The sequence below is a fragment of the Salvelinus alpinus genome, chromosome 24 (assembly GCF_045679555.1).
Source record: "Salvelinus alpinus chromosome 24, SLU_Salpinus.1, whole genome shotgun sequence".
Lineage (NCBI taxonomy): Eukaryota > Metazoa > Chordata > Actinopteri > Salmoniformes > Salmonidae > Salvelinus > Salvelinus alpinus.
Genome location: NC_092109.1, coordinates 25,571,267 through 25,594,485, shown reverse-complemented (window position 1 = coordinate 25,594,485; position 23,219 = coordinate 25,571,267). Strand labels below are relative to the sequence as shown.

The 23,219-nt window shown below is 43.5% G+C and overlaps 1 protein-coding gene across 2 annotated transcripts; it reads right to left on the bottom strand.

Moving 5' to 3' along the window:
- Positions 1-1,103: 1,103 nt before the first annotated feature.
- On the bottom strand, positions 1,104-21,302 carry LOC139552390 (PHD finger protein 24-like). 2 transcript variants are annotated; one of them, XM_071364104.1, is made up of 9 exons: positions 20,993-21,302; positions 16,048-16,490; positions 9,531-9,716; positions 6,766-6,844; positions 4,546-4,748; positions 4,222-4,388; positions 3,155-3,187; positions 2,172-2,249; positions 1,811-2,040 (listed from the first exon to the last, which is right to left on the bottom strand). In XM_071364104.1, the coding sequence occupies exons 2-9, from the start codon at positions 16,486-16,488 to the stop codon at positions 1,944-1,946; spliced, it is 1,284 nt and encodes a 427-aa protein (XP_071220205.1). In that variant the 5' UTR covers positions 16,489-16,490; positions 20,993-21,302; the 3' UTR covers positions 1,811-1,943. The 2 variants fall into 2 exon arrangements, with proteins under 2 accessions (XP_071220206.1, XP_071220205.1); XM_071364105.1 differs by lacking the exon at positions 3,155-3,187 and having other exon boundaries at positions 1,104-2,040.
- Between the last annotated feature and the right edge of the window lie 1,917 nt (positions 21,303-23,219).

Sequence of the window (23,219 nt, the reverse complement as noted above, 5' to 3'; positions counted from 1 at the left end):
CAGTAGCCATACGCTGTTAATATTTTACTCCCTCCACAAGGTAGGGCTCCTTTCAAAACCAGCCAGCCCGGAAGAATGTGGTTTACTCTGTGCCTTTTACGCTCACTGGAGCCAGCATCAAATCAAATCAAATGTTATTTAAGTGTTAATGTAATCCTTTATGAAATACTGTGTCTGTGTGTATTGGAGAAACTTAGAGGGTTTTCATTGAGCCTCTCCACTCCACTCTGCCCTCAACACTCCCTGGGCACGCTCCTTTATTTGTCCAGTTAGCTGCTTAGGGTAAAATGGTTAGTCACTACTACCTACAGTGCTGTTGGCGTTTATTTATTTACTGTTTTGAACTGTTTTATTTATCTTGATAGAGCAGATGTCACCTAGTAAAGACACTAAAAACTCTCAATGACCATTTCAACTTTTGATGCTTTAGGGAAATGGTCAGATAATGGTTTTGATGGTGTGTTTAAATGAATTATTTATCGAAAGCCATTATTTTTGTTCCTTGGGAATTGGACACTTAGCATAGAAATACGTAGTACAGAGTGTGATTTAGGAGGGTTAATGCCATTCATTTATTTCAGCACTGTCACATATTCCAAAGCCTTTACCCTCTTAGGATTCAAGTAATGACCTACTTCAGGCCAGGATACCAGACAAGGGACCTTCATTACATAAGCATAAACATGACATACTGCAGCACCTTGGAAAATGTATCAACAAACTGTTATGTCACTTCATAAAGCCAGGTCTGAAACAATGCTTATGCAAGTATCATGAAGGCCTAATGCGTGGGCTTCAACCTTCATCCTAAGGAGATATTCCTTTCCAATGCTTGATTTAAATTCCAATAAATAATCCTCAAAGCCGTACAAATCTAAATGACAGTGTTCAAATAAAATATTGGAATGGCAGCAGCAGCAGATAATTCTACTTTGTCATAGCATACATATGCAGTGGTTGGACTACTACATTACAAGAGAAAATGTACTTATGGCTGAATGTACAGGCCAGATACTGGGTTAGTGTCCATTACGATATCATAATCATCAAAAATAAATGGATCTTGAACAAGTGAGTGGAAAAACTGAAAATAGCTTAGAGGGTACAGGAATAAATACAGATTTTTAATGCATAATAATATGTCATTATACTTGTATGTATGGCATGTCTTATTATATAATATTATGTATGCGGATAGCTGTTATTCCTGTTTGGTACATGTGCTGATCTGGAGCAGTTGCACGGTCAGTCCTATACACTCATTAACCAAGATTTGAAGGGGCTTAAAAATCTCCCTAAATGACAGATACTATTTTATGATCAACAAGTATGATGCCAAGTGATACAAAACAGTGATACAATACAGAAGCTGATCCAAATATGATGCTTTACCCAATAGCAGGATATGTGATAGCATAAGACAGCCTATCATTGTCATTCTAATCCAATTGAATTGATCATACAGAGGTTTGTAAGACTGTAGCATGACAAATTGACTGTATATAGTAGTTATCGTTTAGGGGAAAGTGTGCCTCCCAGGATACCCCGAGTTTTCAAAGCATCAGTGAATTGTTGGCTTGTGTTGAAAATGGGCTGTTGCTTTTTATCCTGTGTTTCAGGAGTATCTATAACCAGTGGATTGTCAGCTTGTGTTGTCAGGTTGTTTATCATTTTACCCTCAGTAAGTACTTGTAGGTCATTGATTGTTGTTGTCAGTGGGTCGTTGACTGGTGGTGTCAGTTGGTCGTTGATTGTTGCTGTCAGTTGGTCAATGAAGCAAGAGATCTGTTGATGGCTTATTCTGTCCTGTCCAGTCTCTGAGTGGTACAGTATTCCCCTACAGTGCCATGGTACCGGCTCTGCACCTGTCCTCCACAGGGACTTCCAGGGGTGGCCTTCTCTCTATGGTGGGGCCCGGCCCAGGCAAGGTGAGGACGCTGGGGCTATAGGGGCAGACGGATATGCATTGCCGAGCTGTTGGGCCGGGCAGCCAGGATGTAGATGGCACTCTCCCTCAGGAAGTCATCCCAGCTCAGTGGTCTGGTGACGGGAACAGAGAGGAGGTTAGGGAGCCATATCCTCTAAACTGAGGTCAACTAAGGACAGACACACACACACACACACTCAAGCACGCATAGGCCTGCAAACACATAATTGTATTTATTACATACCTGTCATCTTTCTGAGTGCTTCTCTCACTGCTGGAGCTGGCTGGGCTGCTGTCAGATATGGGGCCAACATGGCTAATACTGCAGCAGGAAAAGCACACACAAACAAGACAGACAGATTCACTATACGCTACAATAGGTGGCATTGAGTTTCCAACATGTCTGCCAAGGACAAGACACCCTTTAGCTTTGAAAAGCAATTTGTTTCATCTGTGAAGAGGTCAGGTAGAAATCTAGTGCAAAACCACATTGAAAATATCTCAGTGGGTTATTGAGACCAAATGGCTTTCTTCCAGGCCACAGCCCAACTCATGAATTATTAAAGATAGAGTAAGAGACAGGCTCACGGTTTGCTCTGCATTTAAACCTCTTCTATGAAAGATGAATACTTGAACACTTTCTGCTACATCCTCAGTCTTGTTGCACTCTCTGGCTTAATATTATGTATATATTATACACTGTGAGTAATCTCTATGTAAAAGCTGTAAAACACAGCAGACAGAGCACTTTGTTGTCTTGTCTGACCTAAGAGGTGAATTAGAATGCATGCTCGGTCCTTGGCGTAGGGACCAGACCCTTTCACATCCACTTGGCCCCCCGTGTCCTCTTAAAGCTGACGAGGGAAGCCTTCTAGAGCTTCTCACAGGAGAACAAAAGTTTGCCTTTTGATCCCTCTAATGAGAGGACTGGATATTTCTTATCCACAGCTCAAACCAACAGGGAATCATCATATGAAGGGCTCTTGGTGTATAAGCTAGACATCTCAATTGTTCTTGGACTTTTATAGACCCCACCTGTAGTGTTTGCTCTATGATTCCAGTATTCCTCAGATGGACTTTATCCTGGCCTTGGTGAGAGGGTGAGTGAAATTATGGGTGGAACGTCAAAAAGGAATAGGTCGTGTGAGATTACTTGTGGATTGAGGGCTTGAAGACGCTAAAGAGAAGAAAAAATACTGATAACCCATGCAGTGCTTTGTCACTTACCCACAATTCAGAGGAGAACACAATCCAATGAGTCTGAAGGATGGAACATAAGGTGATAAGGCGGATGGAATGGTATGACATGACATATAACAGTGAAGGAGGCCAGTACAGGGTAGTCCATTCACACAGTCACACGCACGCACACACACACTGACTCAATCAGTGAATGATTGTGAATGAATCAGTACCTGGGAGAAATCTCCAATCACAGACAGTGCAATTATCCACACTGAGATGAGGAGCGGTGAGATGAAGAGAGGTGAGGGATAGAAATAAACCTAGCTAAAGTCAATTGTTCCATTCAGCTCAGAGCAGCCACGAACTAATGGGGTCAATGGGACTCCAAGGTCTGGGTCTGACACCAATGATAAACATAAATATTCTACTCAAGGAGGGCTCACTGTTTAATGAATTAGAATCAACTTTGTGCAGGTTGGCATTTATTGTCATGAATCTTGAACTGAAGGCAGCTCTGCAGAGTGGTCACTAGCTAGCACAGCCACAAAGTCATACAAATCTGATTTTAACCTTAAGCTTAACCCTGACATCAACCGCACTGCTAACCCTAATGCCTAACCCTAACCTTAAACTAATACCAAACACTCAGTTCTGCCTCCAGGGCAAGATTCATGACAGTTCGGCGTATGCATGACTTTCTCCATCAGAATTGTCATCAAACACTCTATTTCAATGATTTATTTTCCCTAACCGTGCACATGCATGCAAAGCAGAAAAGTTCATTCATCGGCTGCAACAGGGGAAACGAAACTGATGAAACCCCAGTAGATGAAACCCCAGTAGTTCACACCTCTCAGGCACAGTCATTGACGTTTCTGCATCTCACGCCACGTTAAATTAAACATCTCTTTGTTAAGTGTTATTAGTTCTAGAGTATGAAGCGGATTAAAGAGGCTTGAGGAATTTTTCACATTACCTTGTACTGATTGAGTTCTATTTTCCCCTTGAGTAGAAGCTCCTGACTGTGAGTCTGTGACAGACATTTAATTAACTTCTCAACCTCATCTCCTGTGGATGGATGGTTATGGGCTCAACAGTGTTGTGCTCACCTCACATTGCAGGACTGGGACTCCTTGCTGAGCTTCTGAAACCAGGACTGCTGGGCCCAGCGGGTCTCTGCTCCCGTGACCACACTGTCTTTATCCAGGTCCAAACTCATGAACACTGACCGCACATGGTCCCGCTCCTTAGCACTCAACAGCCGCACCAAGGAGTTCTGGGAACAAAGGCATCCAGAGGATGAGAGTTTGTGTGTGTGTGTGCCCTGGAGTGTGTGTATGCGTTTGTATGTGTCTATATGCACATGTGTGTCAATGTGTAACACACCACACTTGAATGCCACAGGTTTAGTGGGTTCTGATGGTTTCTGATACCTCTGTGCGGAACTTCTTGAGCACTCCAAGGGACTCGTGGTAGAGGAAGTCAGACCACTCGATCTGGCCCCTCTTCTCCGGGTCCAGGGCAGCGAACTGGGCCAACACCTCCTCCTCCTGCTCATCAGAGAGGTCCTTCTCAAACAGTTGCTTGGACACAAAGTGGCGGTACTGCAGCAGCTCATCTGACACCAGGCACGACTCTACACAGCAAGAGCAGTTCATCACAACACACACTAATTAATCTCCACAAGCAGTGATCCAGATGCAATTAGTTTATGATTATTATTAATTTCACAAAGGCGAGAACGCCTGTCATTTATATCACACATTGCAATGGAAACCAGGCTGAAACATAGCGTGCAGTTTTATAGAAACCTGTAACAGACAATTGCTAAGAAATACATACAGTAACGAGTAGTTAAAGAGACATATTGATTATGACGTTGCCCTGTTGGGTGAGGTTTATGACCCCCCCATAAATACCTTTCCCACTATTCTCTCCACTCTACAGAATGGACTCTTGGAAAGGCCTTTGTTAACATAGAGAGAATATGGTAACATCTACAAATTGGGGAATGGAACAATATTTCTGTAATCCAAACAGTTGAAAGTGTCCGTTGGTACTTAAGAATATGATGTCAGATCAGTTGTTGTCTGGGACATTATCACTGATGACAGGACAACATAAATTGTATCTTGGAAAGTCTACACATTCTAGTTATCAGATTCACATGGAATTGTTGTGCAATTTAAATGTTTAAATATGAAACTATTTGTGAAAAGATTAAATAAAATTTTAGCCTTCTAAATGAGAGAATTGTTTTCATAAGTAAACTATGCTCACTCAGTGGCCACGCCCAAGTGAACAGACATTGGTTGGAGAGGGATGAAACACGCCCTTCTCTTCTCCAGTATAAAAGCACCCGTGACCCAATTCACATCAGACTAAGAAAACCCCAGCGTGAGCTGTGGTTGCGAATGGTTGAATAGCCACTCTACATAACAAAATTTACATGAGATTTACATCACGTGGAAGTGACGATCACCACGCTGGAAGGATGAATTTCTACTAGACCAGCCAGAATACAGCGCAAGCTGATTATGGTAATTTGGTATGAACTTTAAACTCTTATTTACTAAAGAAGTGATACATCCTAGACGCCGAGTTATCAGCTGCAGCTGTAAATGTATGTGGCCTAGGAAAGGACAGACAATCTCCTGAGAACAACAGGGTACTTCAACGTATCCGCTCTACAACACTATGACCAGAAAGATTCTTCAAAGGACAATGGCAATCTCTGGTGGGCAAACCAGTCTTCCATCTTCGACCCATCTATCGAAGTGCAGCTCAGAGTAAATATAATCATGCATTTTCCTTTTCCGAAAGGGCGGTAACTAGAAAGCATAAGATTCTGTATTTACAGTAGCATAGCTTCTCAAGGTCTGATAGAGACCCAATCCCCTTTGTCCCTTAGTCTTCCCGCTCTTTTATTCAAACCCAACCCCCTTTCTTTGTGTAACCAGCTGTCATATCGGTTTCGTCCGCTAAGGACTTTTTCTTTTATGACATGATTAGTAATCGATGTATGATCTATCCTGTGTATATGTAATTCTGTGTGATTATTTAGGTATTTAGTAAATAAATAATTAAGCCAATTTTTGTATTGCTGATTCAACTTGTTAGCCAGGGTTCGTGCAGATAACCAAGGATTTTACGACGTTCAGATGAGACTGAATAAGGTGATGATTAATAATTTACTGCTATTGATATAAAAGATCTTCAGATCTTTAAGAGTTTATTCGGGAAGACAGCTGCTCTATAAACACTCTTCCGTGGTGTCCCAGGTTATTATCAAGTTAACTGTTGCATAGTTTAATTTGATCATGTAATCTTTCAAACATTTGGTTATCGATTTGATAAAATAGCCTGTCATATAATTTAATCAGTCAGAGACACGACATTGTGCATTACAAAAACAGAGAGCTTTTGGCACCATTCTGTTCTCACTAACCTTTTGCTTATATGCTGAGGGTTGGCCCAGAAATGCTTGAAGTGAATAAGAACAACCTGTATACACAATGTACTGGGGGTATTGATCTATTATTCACTGTCTACAGTGCTATACCCATTAAGGCCTACTTGTCCCAGATAATGCAGATCTGTCGTCTGTGTAATGTATTGTTTTCTAGAGGTGCAGCACAAGCACCATGACTGACCAGGGATGATCTTGCACTGCTTGAAGGTTTCCATCAGGCTGTACATCTCCTCTTCAGTCAGGAGCAGGTTCACATTGTCCTATGGGAGAAAGGGGCAAAGGTCACTGTTAATAGGGAGAGATCTGATACAAACTCATGTCTGAAGCTAATTATGTACGGGTCAGCACAAAGTGTGCCCCGCTGCCCTCATATGCGCTATAATGGAACATACCCTAATGGATTCATGTGCTGTGTGTCTAAATTCAGTTCAGGGTGCGTCAGAAATGATCCAGAATGCCTTCGTGTGCTTATTATGCAGTTTCTCAGAAGCTATTTTTATAGACAAGTGTGTCAAGTGTGTACTAGATGTTTTGGAATAAACTACCATGGTAATAGGAAAATGTAAGCCTAGCAGCCATTTTACTACACTCCTTGGCGAGGGTACAGTTCAGGTTGAACACATTAAACCTTCTATTAAGTGAATTATCTGCAGCAGGTGTGTGGAGGATGCTAAGTCTCTCTACGCTGTCTATCTCTGATGAGCAGGTTGAGAGGAGGGAGATGGAGGATGAGAATGAGGGACGGTAATAATTGGGGTGGATAATTGGCCATGATATGGGAAATCTCTGGATAGCCCAGGGTTATGGAAATCAGGCCGTTTGATTTCCAGTAGCATCACCTCCGAAAATGTATTTTGTTTAAAGATTTTATGCACTAGGGCTTTGTGTGTGCTCTTTGCATTCTTGCTAACCCCTTAAAGGAATCAAATAAACAATAGTTCCAGGAAAGACAGGCGTATCCCTTAAATGGTTTATTCCTCACATGTATGCTAAAGAGTCCAAACTCTGCTTGCCAGATATCATAAAATAAACTCTTCCTATGTGCCACTGATTTGGAACTGTGGTGCTGGGGTGTAAGAACAGGAGCACACCAGAAGAGGAGGGGTGCAGGAGTGGTGAATCAAATCTGGGGACTGCTGAAAATGGCCTGCTGGGTGACATTTGTACTTTTCCAGGATTTGCGTAAACACACTGCGTTCAATACGGGTCTGCAAATAAACCCATAAATGTGAGTGCATTGATCAGCTGTGTACCATAGTCACTCACTCTCACTCGATATCCACAGTGCTCAATCTCCTAGCACGGGGAAACTGCTGACTTCATGTTTAAAAGAGAGAAAGCTTTTCTGTATCTGTTCGTAGTGGGATGTGTTGAACTGGGTGTCTAGTTAAACACCACAACCCACTTTCTTGGTTTGTGTTTGTGTATTCTCTGGCAGGTTTGTTAAACTATTGCTCAAGATCAGTTCATGGTGAAAAAAATCCCATTTGAAATCCTCAGGGAGCAGAACTAATCATAAGTGTCAACAATAGAAATCAATTGGATGACGCGCACTAGATGTTTCCGATTTATATTTTAATCTCCCGAGTAATGCTTAAAGTTTTTTAAAATGTATTTGTTCATCCACAATCCGAACAAGTTGAAATACAGTAGGTTACTCTATCCTGAGCACTAGGGGAGTTATAAATGATTATAAATGATTACAAGCAATTAATTATTATGTTGCAAAGACCCTTAAGCAACCACACTAAAATAATAGGGACACGAGGGTGACTTTTTGGTCGCCTCGATAGTGGAAAAGTCTAGTCAGTGGTGACGGCAGCACCAGCTCTCACCACCTCAGGCAAATCCCCAAGCCACATGACTGTGGATGAGAGGAGATGTGAGAATAACACAACACCAAAGCTGTGAAATTACATTTCAAAGGGGACATTTTGGATGACTTTCCCAGGCGATAAAATAAATTGTGTTTGTTTCTGAAGCTTCGATGACAGTTCTTAGATCTCAACTCTTCATAGATGAAAAGGTGTATTTTTCTCACTGTCACTTTCATCTTCTTCTACTATCACGCTTCTCTTCACTTTCTCCCTCACACTCATGCTGATTGTGACCCAGCGAGGAACAAGTCAATTGGCCCTATCGATGTCCCTTCTCAAACTGCCTAAAAATGGCCTCTTTTGTACTCATCAAAGTCTCTCAATCAGCTTCAACTCTCACAGTCTGCAAAAATACTGATGTAGGATCCTAATTTGAGCCAGTTCGCTACAGCAGGAAAATAATCCGTCAGCAACAGGAAATGTTCATTATTATGTGGATTATAATTATTGGACATTTTTTGTAGGATTTTATTACATTTTGCGTAAGGGAAAATCAAGTCTGAAATTTCAAAGTGGAAATTACAAACTTCAGAAGGCTTTTTTAATTCTCAAATACACTACAAGTAAATTCTCCTGCAACAGACGGATCAAATTAATATCCTACATCTGTAAGATAAGCTCTCTACTTTAGTCTGAAGAGCACTTTAGGAAATGCACCCTTATGCCGTCTGTACTTTAATTTTACCATATTGCACATTGCTTCTCCAAAGATTAGTGGAGTGTCCTTCATGTTGAAGACAAGCTATTTAATTCATTATGAGATTAAGAATCTTGGCACATATTCAACATTGCCTCCAAATGATGTATTACTGGCTTTTTATAAACATACACTTGGGAAAGAGGATCTGGCTGGAAGTATCGTAAGATAATACACTTATATACAGATGTGTGTGTGGGTCAAAGGTGTGTTCAGGTTCATAAAGTGTGTGTTGTTTACAGTTGTGTCTGTTATAGTAACAGTAGTGGGTAGTGGGTATGCATCATACAAAGGTGAAATAGCAGTCTTTGTGGAGTGTGGTTGGTCTTCGTGAATAGCCAATAGGAGGTGATTATTGACTGAGTGACTGACGCAGTAGTAGCAGCTCCAGCCTGTCGCGGTGTGAGCTGTCTCCCTCATCTCCTGCAGGAGTTCAGGGCGCAGGTAGCCCATTTCACTCAGACAGCCATCATGGAAGACCCTTGTGCAGGTCCTGCAGGGAAACAGGTCATCGGCCGTCCACACCTCACACACCTCACACATCTCATCGTTCACCGGCTGGGGAAAAGGCAAATCAGGTCATTGGGTTAAAGACCATACTCCTAATGCAAGAGGTGGGGGTTGAATCCTACGTGGGAGACTTGTCATTTCTGTTCCAAATCCACTAGCTGAAAGATCCATCTACTGTATATGTCTGAGAATCATATGAAGTCACTGACTTATCCAAATGACTAAGTAGTATGGGCTGAAAAGAGGATGTTGAACCTATAACGGTAAATTAATATCTACTTCACCAGAGAAAGATGAACTCGTGAATACCATTTTTATGTCTCTGAGTGCAGTATGAAGGAAGTTGCTAACTAGCGCTAGCATGCTAGCAGATAAGACTTCCATAGACTTCCAGTCATTGCGCTAAAGCTAGTTAGCATTGGCTCGCGAAACTACCTCTAACTTCCTTCATATTGGTCACAGAGACATACAAATGGTATCCACAAGTTCATCTAAGTAGGAAAGTAGATAAAGGGTTTCATTCCCCAAATCCCAAAGCATCCATTTAACATATTTTCATAATCAAACTTTCATACCCACTCCATTAAGCTTCTCCATTAGGGTTTAAATATAGAAATAATCCCCTGTGACACACCTCTCTCTCACAAAGACTGTCAGAAAGACCAGCTTTGAATCACATGTCACCATGTTGAAGGCTAGCTGTTCTCTCCTGAATGTTACAGGCTAGACAGGTTATTGGATTGATCAAACAGTGAATGCAAAGAATGTTGTGTCAATACCGCCATACACTCAAACAATATGATTCAAGTTTAGATTCAAAGCACTGTTTTATTTCATAGTAACTTAAGTGTCATTTTAGAGTCATCAGTTTAGTGTCTCTCTTTCAGGTGATTTCAGGTCCATGCCTCAGGACTCCATTCACAGGCAGAAGACGTTTGACTGTCTACACAGTCAATGTTATTATAGTGGGAACTTATACCGTAGCGCAGTCAGTCAGTCTCTTAGTATTAACCTCTAATACTGCTTTGACCTCAGGATGAAAAACGTTACTATCGTCACAGTCTTATGGACTGACCTTGTCCAACCTGGACCCTTACAGGTGACTATAGCCAGAAGGAATCATACCTCCCCCATACTCAATACTCAAACCTTTTCCTAGAGACATAGTGGTCTATACTCTCATCACATTATGAAACAGATGTAACTCAACAATAGTTTCTAGCTATCTTGTCTGGTATCATTATGTGTGAGGATCCTAACTACAGTTATCTGTAGAGAGCCTTATAGGAAAGGAGAAGTTTCTCTATTGATTTTACCCAATCATGAAGGAGGCTGAAATTGCCTGCTGTCACGCCCTGACCGTAGAGAGCGTTTTATGTCTCTATTTTGGTTTGGTCAGGGTGTGATTTGGGTGGGCAGTCTATGTTCTATGTTCTATGGTTTTCTATTTCCTATGTGTTTGGCCGGGTGTGGTTCTCAATCAGAGGCAGTTGTCTATCGTTGTCTCTGATTGAGAACCATACTTAGGTAGTCTTTTCCCACCTGTGTTTTGTGGGTAATTATTTTCCGTGTGTGTTTGTGTGCACCTCGGTTGCGTCACATTCTTTGCTGTTTACCTGTTTGTTTTTTGGTTGTTTCGGTTTCACTTTCATTAAAAGGATGTGGAACTACATGCACGATGCGCCTTAGTCGATTTATGACAGGGAGTTTGAGGATAGCGAGCGTGACAGAATTACCCACCACAAGAAGACCAAGCAGCGTGCGCCAACCTGGAGGAAGAGTTGGACCAGGGAGGAGAGAATGCTAGAGGACAAGACCCGGTCACTGAAGCCCGAGAGGCAGCTCCAAAACATTTTTTTGGGGGGGGAAACGGGGAGTGTGGCAGAGTCAGGTTGGAGACTTGAGCCAGCTCCCCGTGCTTACCGTGGCGAGCATGGGACTGGTCAGGCCCCGTGCTATAGGGTGATGCTCACGGTGTCGTGTCGGGGCGGAGCATTCACAGGCCGGTGTGCTCGGTGCCAGCGTCCCACATTTGCCGGGTGGAAGCTGGCATCCAGCCAGAACAGGTGGGGACAGCTCGGCGCTCGAGACCGCCAGTGCGCCTCCACGGCCCAGTGTATCCGGTGCCTCGGCCAAGGAAGAGGCCTCCTGGATGTCTCCCCAGCCCGGTGAATCCTGTGCCTGCCTCCTGTCCGGAGCTGCCAGAGTCCTGTCCGGAGCTGCCAGAGTCCTGTCCGGAGCTGCCAGAGTCCTGTCCGGAGCTGCCAGAGTCCTGCCCGGAGCTGCCAGAGTCCTGCCCGGAGCTGCCAGAGTCCTGCCCGGAGCTGCCAGAGTCGCCCTCCTGCCCGGAGCTGCCAGAGTTGCCCTCCTGCCCGGAGCTGCCAGAGTCGCCCTCCAACCCGGGGCCCGCTACGAGGGTCCCCAGTCCGGGGTCGGCGGCGAGGGTCCCCAGTCCGGGGTCGGCGGCGAGGGTCCCAGCTCTAGAGGTGCCACCTAAGTGGGCCGAGCCAGAGGTGGAGCGGGGCCTACGTCCCTCGCCAGAGCAGCCACCGCGGAGAAATGCCCACCCAGACCCTCCCCTATAGGTTCAGGTTTTGCGGCCGGAGTCCGCACATTTGGGGGGGGGGTACTGTCACGCCCTGACCGTAGAGAGCGTTTTATGTCTCTATTTTGGTTTGGTCAGGGTGTGATTTGGGTGGGCAGTCTATGTTCTATGTTCTATGATTTTCTATTTCTATGTGTTTGGCTGGGTGTGGTTCTCAATCAGAGGCAGCTGTCTATCGTTGTCTCTGATTGAGAACCATACTAAGGTAGCCTTTTCCCACCTGTGTTTTGTGGGTAATTATTTTCCGTGTGTGTTTGTGTGCACCTCGGTTGCGTCACGTTCTTTGCTGTTTACCTGTTTGTTTTTTGGTTGTTTCGGTTTCACTTTCATTAAAAGGATGTGGAACTACATGCACGCTGCGCCTTGGTCGATTTATGACAGGGAGTGACACCTGCCAATATCATAATTATATCTGATTCCACCAAGACTTTGAGTACTTCCTTGATGACTAATCTACGAAAAACACAGCACTGCTAATTTTCCTCTCTTATGTGAAGTATCCTACAGCTCCAAACATGAACAATTTAATTTAGGGCTGATATCTGTTATCTATTATCTTTCGTAACAAGTATTATGTTCATCTTTATAACTACAGCGACTGAAAAGACTGCAACACTTAACAAAGAGCTGCAGTTAGTTTCAGAACGTGTGGCAAGGAATAAGATAGTCCTAAATATTTCAAAAACTAAAAGCGTTGTATTTGGGACAAATCATTCACTAAACCCTAAACCTGAACTAAATCTTGTAATGAATTAGGTGGAAATTGAGCAAGTTAAGATGACTGTCAAACATATATATTGGTCAAAACATATTGATACAAGAGTAACTAAAATGGGGAGAAGTCCATTATCAACAAGGCAGGTCCTACAGGTCCTAGTTCTGTCGCACCTGGACTACTGTTCAGTTGTGTGGTCAGAAAATTACAATTGGCTCAGAACAGGGCAGCATGGCTGGCACTTAAATGTACAAGGAGAGCTATAATTAATGATATGCATGTCAATCTCTATTGGCTCAAAGTGGAGGAGAGTTTTTGTAAGAAGTGTTGACATGTTGAAAGCACCGAGGTGTCTGTTTAAACGACTAGCACACAGCTCAGACACCCATACATACCCCACAAGACATGCCACCAGAGGTTTCTTCACAATCCCAAAGTCCAGAACAGACTATGGGAGACGCACAGTACTACATAGAGCCATGACTACATGGAACTCTATTCCACATCAGATACAAGCATATGCACACAAGCGTTAGCACACACACTCTACACACACGCACATTATAATATTCTTGTATTATACATTTTGTATTGAAGATATGTAGTGGTGTAATAATGTTATATGATAAACTGTTTTATATTTTGTTTTATATGTAATGTAAGTGCCTTTATGGGTTTGGACCTCAGGAAGAGTAGCTGCTGCCTTGGCAACAGCTAATGGGGATCCTTAATAAATACAAATACAAATAACAATATTCTGTTGCTGCTACAGTATTGCCATCCGTTTCAGTAACGTCTTAATCTTAATGTTTTGTCTGCTCCTCTCTAGTCTGTCCCTGCAGCTGTAACATATTATTCCTCATAGTCCACTCTCTGTTCTACTTTTTGTTTCTGATGAGCACCATTAGAGTGATTTAAAGCATAAAAACAATCCCAATCCTCTCTGAGAGTCCTATTATAAAAGTCTGCTCTTCCTAATAGCCACAAGCGGCTAATTGGTCATCTGGTCCAGTCCTGAACCCCGCCCCCGTCTCTGACCACTTCAGGACCCCTATTAGTCATGGTGACCCTGGGATGTGAGGCAGAGGCCAAGGCCTCCTCACTGAGACAGCCTGAGCACCTGCCCACACAACAGCATTCTCTCTATGAAGAGCACTTAGATGCCAACACAAAGGCTCTACCGTAGAGTAGAGGGAAAATAGCTGGTGTGACAAAAGCATACATCTTTTTTCAAACACACATTATCTCACCTATGGGGGGAAATGCTAAAGACTCAGCATACTTAACAGATGTTTAGGTCTCTTTTCAGTCTAAACATCCTAACTCAACTGGAGTTCACGGAGATAAGTCTGCTGTTGCCATGGTAATTCATTCTCACATACAGTGGGGAGAACAAGTATTTGATACACTGACGATTTTGCAGGTTTTCCTACTTACAAAGCATGTAGAGGTCTGTCATTTTTATCATAGGTACACTTCAACTGTGAGAGACGGAATCTAAAACAAAAATCCAGAAAATCACATTGTATGATTTTTAAGTAATGAATTTGCATTTTATTGCATGACATAAGTATTTGATCACCTACCAACCAGTAAGAATTCCGGCTCTCACAGACCTGTTAGTTTTTCTTTAAGAAGCCCTCCTGTTCTCCACTCATTACCTGTATTAACTGCACCTGTTTGAACTCGTTACCTGTATAAAAGACACCTGTCCACACACTCAATCAAACAGACTCCAACCTCTCCACAATGGCCAAGACCAGAGAGCTGTGTAAGGACATCAGGGATAAATTGTAGACCTGTACAAGGCTGGGATGGGCTACAGGACAATAGGCAAGCAGCTTGGTGAGAAGGCAACAACTGTTGGCACAATTATTAGAAAATGGAAGAAGTTCAAGATGACGGTCAATCACCCTCGGTCTGGGGCTCCATGCAAGATCTCACCTCGTGGGGCATCAATGATCATGAGAAATGTGAGGGATCAGCCCAGAACTACACGGCAGGACCTGGTCAATGACCTGAAGAGAGCTGGGACCACAGTCTCAAAGAAAACCATTAGTAACACACTACGCCGTCATGGATTAAAATCCTGCAGCGCACGCAAAGTCCCACTGCTCAAGCCAGTGCATGTCCAGGCCTGTCTGAAGTTTGCCAATGACCATCTGGATGATCCAGAGGAGGAATGGGAGAAGGTCATGTGGTCTGATGAGACAAAAATAGAGCTTTTTGGTCTAAACTCCACTCGCCATGTTTGGAGGAAGAAGAGGGATGAGTACAACCCCAAGAACACCATCCCAACCGTGAAGCATGGAGGTGGAAACATCATTCTTTGGGGATGCTTTTCTGCAAAGGGGACAGGACGACTGCACCGTATTGAGGAGAGGATGGATGGGGCCATGTATCGCGAGATCTTGACCAACAACCTCCTTCCCTCAGTAAGAGCATTGAAGATGGGTGGTGGCTGGGTCTTCCAGCATGACAACGACCCGAAACACACAGCCAGGGCAACTAAGGAGTGGCTCCGTAAGAAGCATCTCAAGGTCCTGGAGTGGCCTAGCCAGTCTCCAGACCTGAACCCAATAGAAAATCTTTGGAGGGAGCCGAAAGTCCGTATTGCCCAGCGACAGCCCCGAAACCTGAAGGATCTGGAGAAGGTCTGTATGGAGGAGTGGGACAAAATCCCTGCTGCAGTGTGTGCAAACCTGGTCAAGAACTACAGGAAACGTATGATCTCTGTAATTCCAAACTAAGGTTTCTGTACCAAATATTAAGTTCTGCTTTTCTGATGTATCAAATACTTATGTCATGCAATAAAATGCCAATTAATTACTTAAAAATCATACAATGTGATTTTCTGGATTTTTGTTTTAGATTCCTTCTCTCACAGTTGAAGTGTACCTATGATAAAAATTACAGACCTCTACATGCTTTGTAAGTAGGAAAACCTGCAAAATCGTCAGTGTATCAAATACTTGTTCTCCCCACTGTATATCTTAAAAATTCAGGGGTTTAAAGAACAAAGTAAACCCTTTATTGTACTGTATCCCACACTATCTTACCTGCTCTCTCTGTCCCAGTGCTATTTCCATAGGCTGGTCAACGTTGGCATCTCTCTTGGGACGTACAAAGGCAGGTGGGGTGAGCTGATGGCCGGTCTTGTCCAGATCTTCAGGCTCCACCCCCTTCCCGTCCCGTAACCTATTCCAGGCCTCCTGGTTGACCTTACACTCGTCCCTGGTGGGGGCCGGAGTTGCAGCCTGCTGGGAGGTCCCTGAGGGCCCCGCTTTGCTGTCTGCCTCTCTGTGCTCTGCCTCCTCCTTCTCCTTCAGGTTGGGTGGTGGTGAGGCTTCAGTTGGCCCCTCTCTTTCCTCTTTGGATCCTTCCCCCTGGTTTGTTGTGGATGGGGCGCGTTCCTTTACCCCTTGCTGAAAGGCGGAGACGACTGAGGTGCATTTCTGCACCTTCTCCACCTGATGCTTCTTAGACATGAGCACTCCCATGACTACGTGTAGAGAGAGAGAGAGAGAGAGAGAGAGAGAGAGAGAGAGAGAGAGAGAGAGAGAGAGAGAGAGAGAGAGAGAGAGAGAGAGAGAGAGAGAGAGAGAGAGAGAGAGAGAGAGAGAGAGAGAGAGAGAGAGAGAGAGAGAGAGAGAGAGAGAGAGAGAGAGAGAGAGAGAGAGAGGGAGAGAGAGAGAGAGAGAGAGAGAGAGAGAGAGAGAGAGAGAGAGAGAGAGAGAGAGAGAGAGAGAGAGAGATGGGTACTCATTACTGTGTGCATGGCATACATTTTGTTTGAGAGATATGGCTAATTGGACTAGCTATTTTATCAAGAGTTACGATTAAAGTGATATGTTGACCAACTTTGTGTGTGTGTGTGCGTGTGCATAATGGTTCCATTCTCAGGTACAGTTACACATCCCACTGGGCACACACTGGTTGAACCAACGTTGTTTCCATGTCATTTCAACATGGACTAGACGTTGAATTGAAGTCTGTGCCTCGTGGGATCATGATCTATCACCAGACTGAGCTCAGCCATTCCTGGTCCTGGATTGCCGCCATTAATGCTCATCAATCACATTAAATTACTTTAGATATGAGCATTAAACATAAATCAACAAAAAAATGAATGGGAAGAGTAGAACAAAACACAGTAATCTTCAGTGGCTCCTGTAACAAACAAAGAACTACTTTCGCTTATTCCACTCGGCTCATTCGAGACCATGAATTCAGTTATTGAAAAGGGGGCTGTTGGGGATTCAAGTTGATTACATGGTACTTAGAGGACACGTGTCGCGATCTGAAATGCAATCTCATCCAGCCACGCTCCAGATAAGTGGTTGTGTGAAATCCAATCCCATTCATCTAGAGTACCATCGGAGTGCCTCCCTGCCTCTGTCCTTTCCTCTCTTTCTCAGTTAGCTCTAATATGACTACAGTTTTGAGGCTTCTGTGCGTGGGCCTTCTTGGTATATTATTGAATCTTGCTCAATGACAGGATTTGGAGGATAGGACACTCTTCCCAAACACCCATCGGCCTTTACTGCCTTTACTGGTACAGCCTCTTTCTGTGGACCTGTGGAACTAGCAGCTCAGACAGATGGACGGGTGGACAGTCAGACTGACAGACAGGGAGCAGGGGAACATAGTGTGAACACAAGCTCATCAAAGTATTTTGAGTGCCAGGAGAAGATGATTATGCTGCTGTAATTAATCTCAGCCAGTGATGTGTCCATCCTCCTCCAGAGTGTTGAGGTGACGGGGGACGGGTGACACATCAGACAGACAGACACAGTATTGAGGCTCTATGATAGACTATCTAACAGCGCATCCGAGGAGAACCACAGGAAGGCCACAGTCAAGCTCCACTAGAGGCCATCCCTGGCTGACCAGACCTGGCACAAACACACTCCCATCCTGATTAAAAGGACCTGGCACCCCCTGATAGACATAAGACATTATCCACCTTTCATTACGTAACATCCTCCCATGGAGATGGAGCTGGAGCCTCCGCTGCTCACAGAGAGACTGAGCAGTGTAGGAGACCTCACCGTTTTGAGGTTAACTTGTGAATTATAAACGAGGGCCTTATTTATTGTTCTTCTGTGGGCAAGTCAAAGCTGACACACCTGGGTCAGTGCTTTGTACACTGATGTAATAAAGGGATTTAGAAATCTGCCACTGGTTACCTAGCAGGTCTTCTAACCCAAAGCTTTTGCCATGAAACTGTCAAAAATGCAAAACATTTGAACATTATACTTCCCCTCACACTTGACTGGTGTTTTCATAAGAGTGTCTTACACTAATCTTACCTCAGGAGACACTCAGAATGTGAGAATTCATAGATGTGAAGACTGTATTTATTTACAAACGGGACTAAAGACTTAAAATATCTGGAGGGTGGCAAACAACTATCTTTGGCCCACATACTACAACGCAGGCTAAATCCATAGAAATGAGGAGGAGTGCTGGGGTTCCCTCGGGCTGTGTGTTCACTAGCTTCCTACAGGAGCAGCTGCCTGTGCTGCTCTGCACAGAAGGTTGGACCACTCTGAATGATTTAAATGCCCCTGGATAAAAATTAGAAGTAGATGGGGAGGAAAACATGGCCACTCCTTGGGGCAGGACTTGATGCATGGCAGGACTTGATGCAATCCCATTCTGAACAAGCTCCACTGCAACAGTCTGGATATTCTCCCACTAGGTCTCGAGATACTGTATGGGCAGAATTCTAGGCACTTTTATGGGCACTTGTATCTTTCATATTGTTGCATATAACAAGACTCGTAAAGCCTATGGTGAACTGGGTACATAGTGTAACACAGCAGGAATAATGATTGTGCAGTGTTTTTGGCAGAGCTACAGCAAATAGAATTTGCACAAGCTAAATAAGAGCACTTTCACATAGAGTGATAAAGTCTGAATGTATTTGTGTTGCCTATAGAAACAGTTGAATCAGTTTTATTAGCTTGTCAGCTTTAACAAAGACATCTGGGTTTGCTCTATGAAGCAAAGCACCCAATGGTGGTGAACAGGATGGCTGGAGCTCACAGCACTGTCTTGGTGTAATGAAATATTGATACTTTTGGAGGAAGATGGCGCCATGGTGCTCTTTAAATCCCTCTGATCTAGCTCTCGCTCCCAGTAATCCCTTTTGTAGGCTCTCTACACTCCACTGGTCAGACATGGTTGATCAGAACGAGACCATGTCTGGCATTGCCAGCCCTGCTCAGAGCCCACTGAAGGGAAGTGATACAATAAACAGTACCATAATTCACCAACACAACACTGTGCACTAATGAAAGCCAGTCAATTTGATTTGACATTTATTTTGTACCTTTCATGCATAATACCCCCCAAAATACTTGAAGTCCTTGGGTGTAATAGAGAATCTATTTTTGTCCCGCAGAGATTACATTTTGGCAAAGGCAGAGCGTATGCAAAACAGGACATTAATCTTGGGTTGGAATTAGAATGGGTTGGCTCCTGTGAGCCTTGTAAAACAGTGTATTAGGGGCTGATTAGGACAACTTGGTTGTCCATTAGTATTCCGTCAGACACCTCGTCTGCACAGGTGTCACTGTGGAATGTCATCCACGTTAAGCTCCTACAATAGCAATCTTTTATCCTGCGTTATGCAAACTGGTGGATTTAAGAGAATCTGTTTAATCTAGACTATTTGTACAGGCTTTTCCCAACAGACAGTTTATTATCATAAAGAACAGCTCTAGTTTCTGTAATGAACCCAGTTTGACAGTAGGGGTTAAGGTGCTGGGTCTGACTACAGAGTTGGTTGTCCATGTGACAGTAGTGACATGTTTTTCTTCACAGGTCCATTCTCGGTATGTGTAGATTAGAATCCCAACCAGTCCTCCTTTTCATGCCGGGATTGTGCGGGGAGATTAATTGAATGGGGGCGCCACATAGCATTTCTGTTCATGGGAATGAATCCCATTTAGCCAAGGATCTCATCCATGGACCCACAGAGCAAAGACCTGGAACTAATTACACTAACGAGTTCAACCAGGCCAGGCCTTCACCAGTGAGCAGAATTGTAAACACAAATACAAGCACACACAAAACAACCATACACACACACAAAACAACCACACACACACACACACAAAACAACCACACACACACGCACACACACACAAACCACCCACACACATACAAAACAACCAGACACACACAAAATAACCACACACACACACACTGGTAAACATACACAAAAATGCTTGAGACAAAATCTCCCTGACCTGCTGGGATTCCATATCTCTGGTACACCGAGAACACAGAAGCGCCTGGAAGTGGAGGAATTTAATTCTAAATGCATCCTTAGAGAGGAGTCCCCATGTTGGCATTCACAGGCTGCCAGGCAAACTGAGAGGCTGTGCCAGTACCAGCCAATACACTGAGGCTGAGAGAAGCTGACAATGGGCACTGTGCAAAAGGCAGGAGATCTGTCACAGGCTGTGGAGCAGGACTCAGTCCAGGGCACTAGAACTCTCCAGGCACAGGGCCTGTGTTTACCCAAGGATTAGCCCAGGATGGGACACACAGTCTGTAGTAGTACTGAACCAAAGGTAGGTTGAACCACTCAACAGAGGTTATAATGCATGACATAATCATGTGTGGCTAGGATCCGCACCCGTCTGAGAGCTGACCTTGATCGGCTGCAAAACGGTCTGATGCCAAGCCTACATTACACACCCGCAAATGTGTGTTTCACCCTGGTTGCACATAAAGAGATGCGAGGAACTTCATGACACTAGATCACTAAATCCCGCCTATGAATGTTCATTTTAAAACACAGCCATCAATCATTGTCTGTTAAAGAAAAATTCTATAGCTGCTGCAATAACCCCAGATTCGATTCGAGCCTTGTCATCCTTGATGCATCAATCAAAAAGTAATTGGAAATGCAACTGTGAAACGTTGTGTTATGGAACAATTTTGCTGTTAGTCTCTGTCATATTGAAAATATAAATAAACGGAATTTACCTGAGATAAAAATCGGACAACTCTCCACGGTGACTTGAGAATTCCTTGTTTCTTGTGCCTCACGCACGGCTACCCAGCATTTTAAGGCTTCGATTGAATAAAAAGTAGGCGATGTGCGGGTTTAGCTTACTCGTGTTTCTTTACCACAATGCATTGAATGGTATTTTATGTATGCGTGACACTCACTCAAATAGCCTCACTTACAAATCTATAGTGCAAATGTGATCTAAATAACCTATAGCATAGGTGATAAGAGTGATACGAGTCCGTCAAAAAGATTGCGTGGACAGCTCCAGTGCTGAAATCTCTTTCTTGTCACTTGCGCGTGTGGAGAGCTACAGGGCAACTCTGTCGAAAATGCAGCCGTATGCACAGCACAGTTACAGCGAGACAGAAGTTGAACCATGAAGCAATGCTATTCACTATTCGGACCCACACTAACAACGAGCCTTGCTAGTCAGTCAATCGAAAGTATTGAGGAACTAGATAACTTGCAGGCTACTCAATCTAAAATGTTACCTTCTTGATTCGCCGAGGACCAGATAAAAAAAAAACGCTTGTGCCAGAATACACTAATAACCAATAACCTCCCAGAAAGGTTGAAACGTCATATATGGGAGTGTTGAGGCTTTTACAGCCCCACTCAAACCTCCCATGAATCAATATCATCATCTCAGACAACATCATTATGCAATTTAGAGATCTAATGGGAGCCTATAGTAAAATGTAAGTTCAGGCATCTTCCAAATGCATTGAAAATGATACTTTGATATATTAAATTACAGCCATGCACATTTAAAATGAGAGGTGAGAGAGGCGATTGGAAAATAAATGGGAGTATGGCATAACATCATATCTAATTTGATTTTGCCTGCTTAACTTTACAAACATTAACTTTAGAAACATTGACTTTACAAACATTGCCCTTTCTATCTTTTCAAATATGTTTAATCTGTACTCTGTACTATAGAGGGGGATATAGTCTCTAGCACCTACCAGTGTGTGGTTCCAGTGCATGGTGGGTTAAATGTAGGCAGAGCCATACATTATTGATGTAGAGGTGAATGCATCGTGACCCATAGGTATCTGGGGGCTGGCCCTCTCCAGACAGAGCCAGGAGAAGGGAGGAATACTCCGCTTTGTGTAACACACGAAACTTGACCCCTCAGCTAACCCCCCAGTGTCTCTTTGTCCCTTCCGTCCATTTCGGGATTTGTCATGAATAAGATATCTATTTCTTGTATTTTGAATTCCTTACCTGTTTCCATTGTTGTTACAGACTCTCCACCAGTAAAATAGTAAACACACTTTCTAAAATATCAAAAGGTAGAGTTCTCTTGAAGGTGGGACACAAAAATTGTGCAATGTTGAAGTTCTGCTTATAACAATAACAATGTTGTTTTCTGCATATCCGAGTTCCAGATTAGGTCTTGTTACACAGTAAACGTTATGTATTGATGTTCAATTCACTGTCTTAGGCTGTCTGTAATATTCATGCCTGTGCACTTTGAGGTCAAAATAAAATGACTCATCATCTTGCAGAGGAGAGACAGCGGAGGAGTTTGAAAGTTCATCAATTATTCTATTGGTCTCACATGAATGTAGTCTTAATGAAGATAAACTGAACAGGTCGAGCTAGGTTTGAAGACGGGTAAGACGGGTAAAACCCTTTACATTGACTTTACATTGACTTTTCTACCAAGAGGCAGGGTGTGTCACAATATCCTCTCCGCTTCCCTTGGCACCCATACCCTCCATGTGAATGGTAATGGTTGCAGTGCCTTATGGTCAAGCCAGGATGGATCTCTCTCTGTGTGTGTGCGTGTGTGCGTGCGTGTGTGCATGTGTGTGTGTGGGGTCTGTGTGTGGTGTGTGTGTGTGCTTCCCTTTTCTTATACAGACCCTCAACTAAAGTATGAACCTTTAAAAGACCTTTCATTTTTTCAGTGACCTTGCCTTCTGTGATCCTTGTGACCTTGTCATTGTCCCACTGTAGATTACATTTCCTGAATGACTGACTGCTCAGGATTCAAACCAACAGAATGAAAAGCACATCAGCAGGCATTCTGTGCTTTGACATGAAACTCTCTCTCTCCGTCTCTCCGTCTCTCTCTCTTTCTCTCTCTCTCTCTCAAAACACATCAATATATAAAGCCTAGTCCAAAATATCTTTCATATCAAACAACCAGAAAATAGTCTAGGGGATAAATACAGGCTGTCTTAGTCT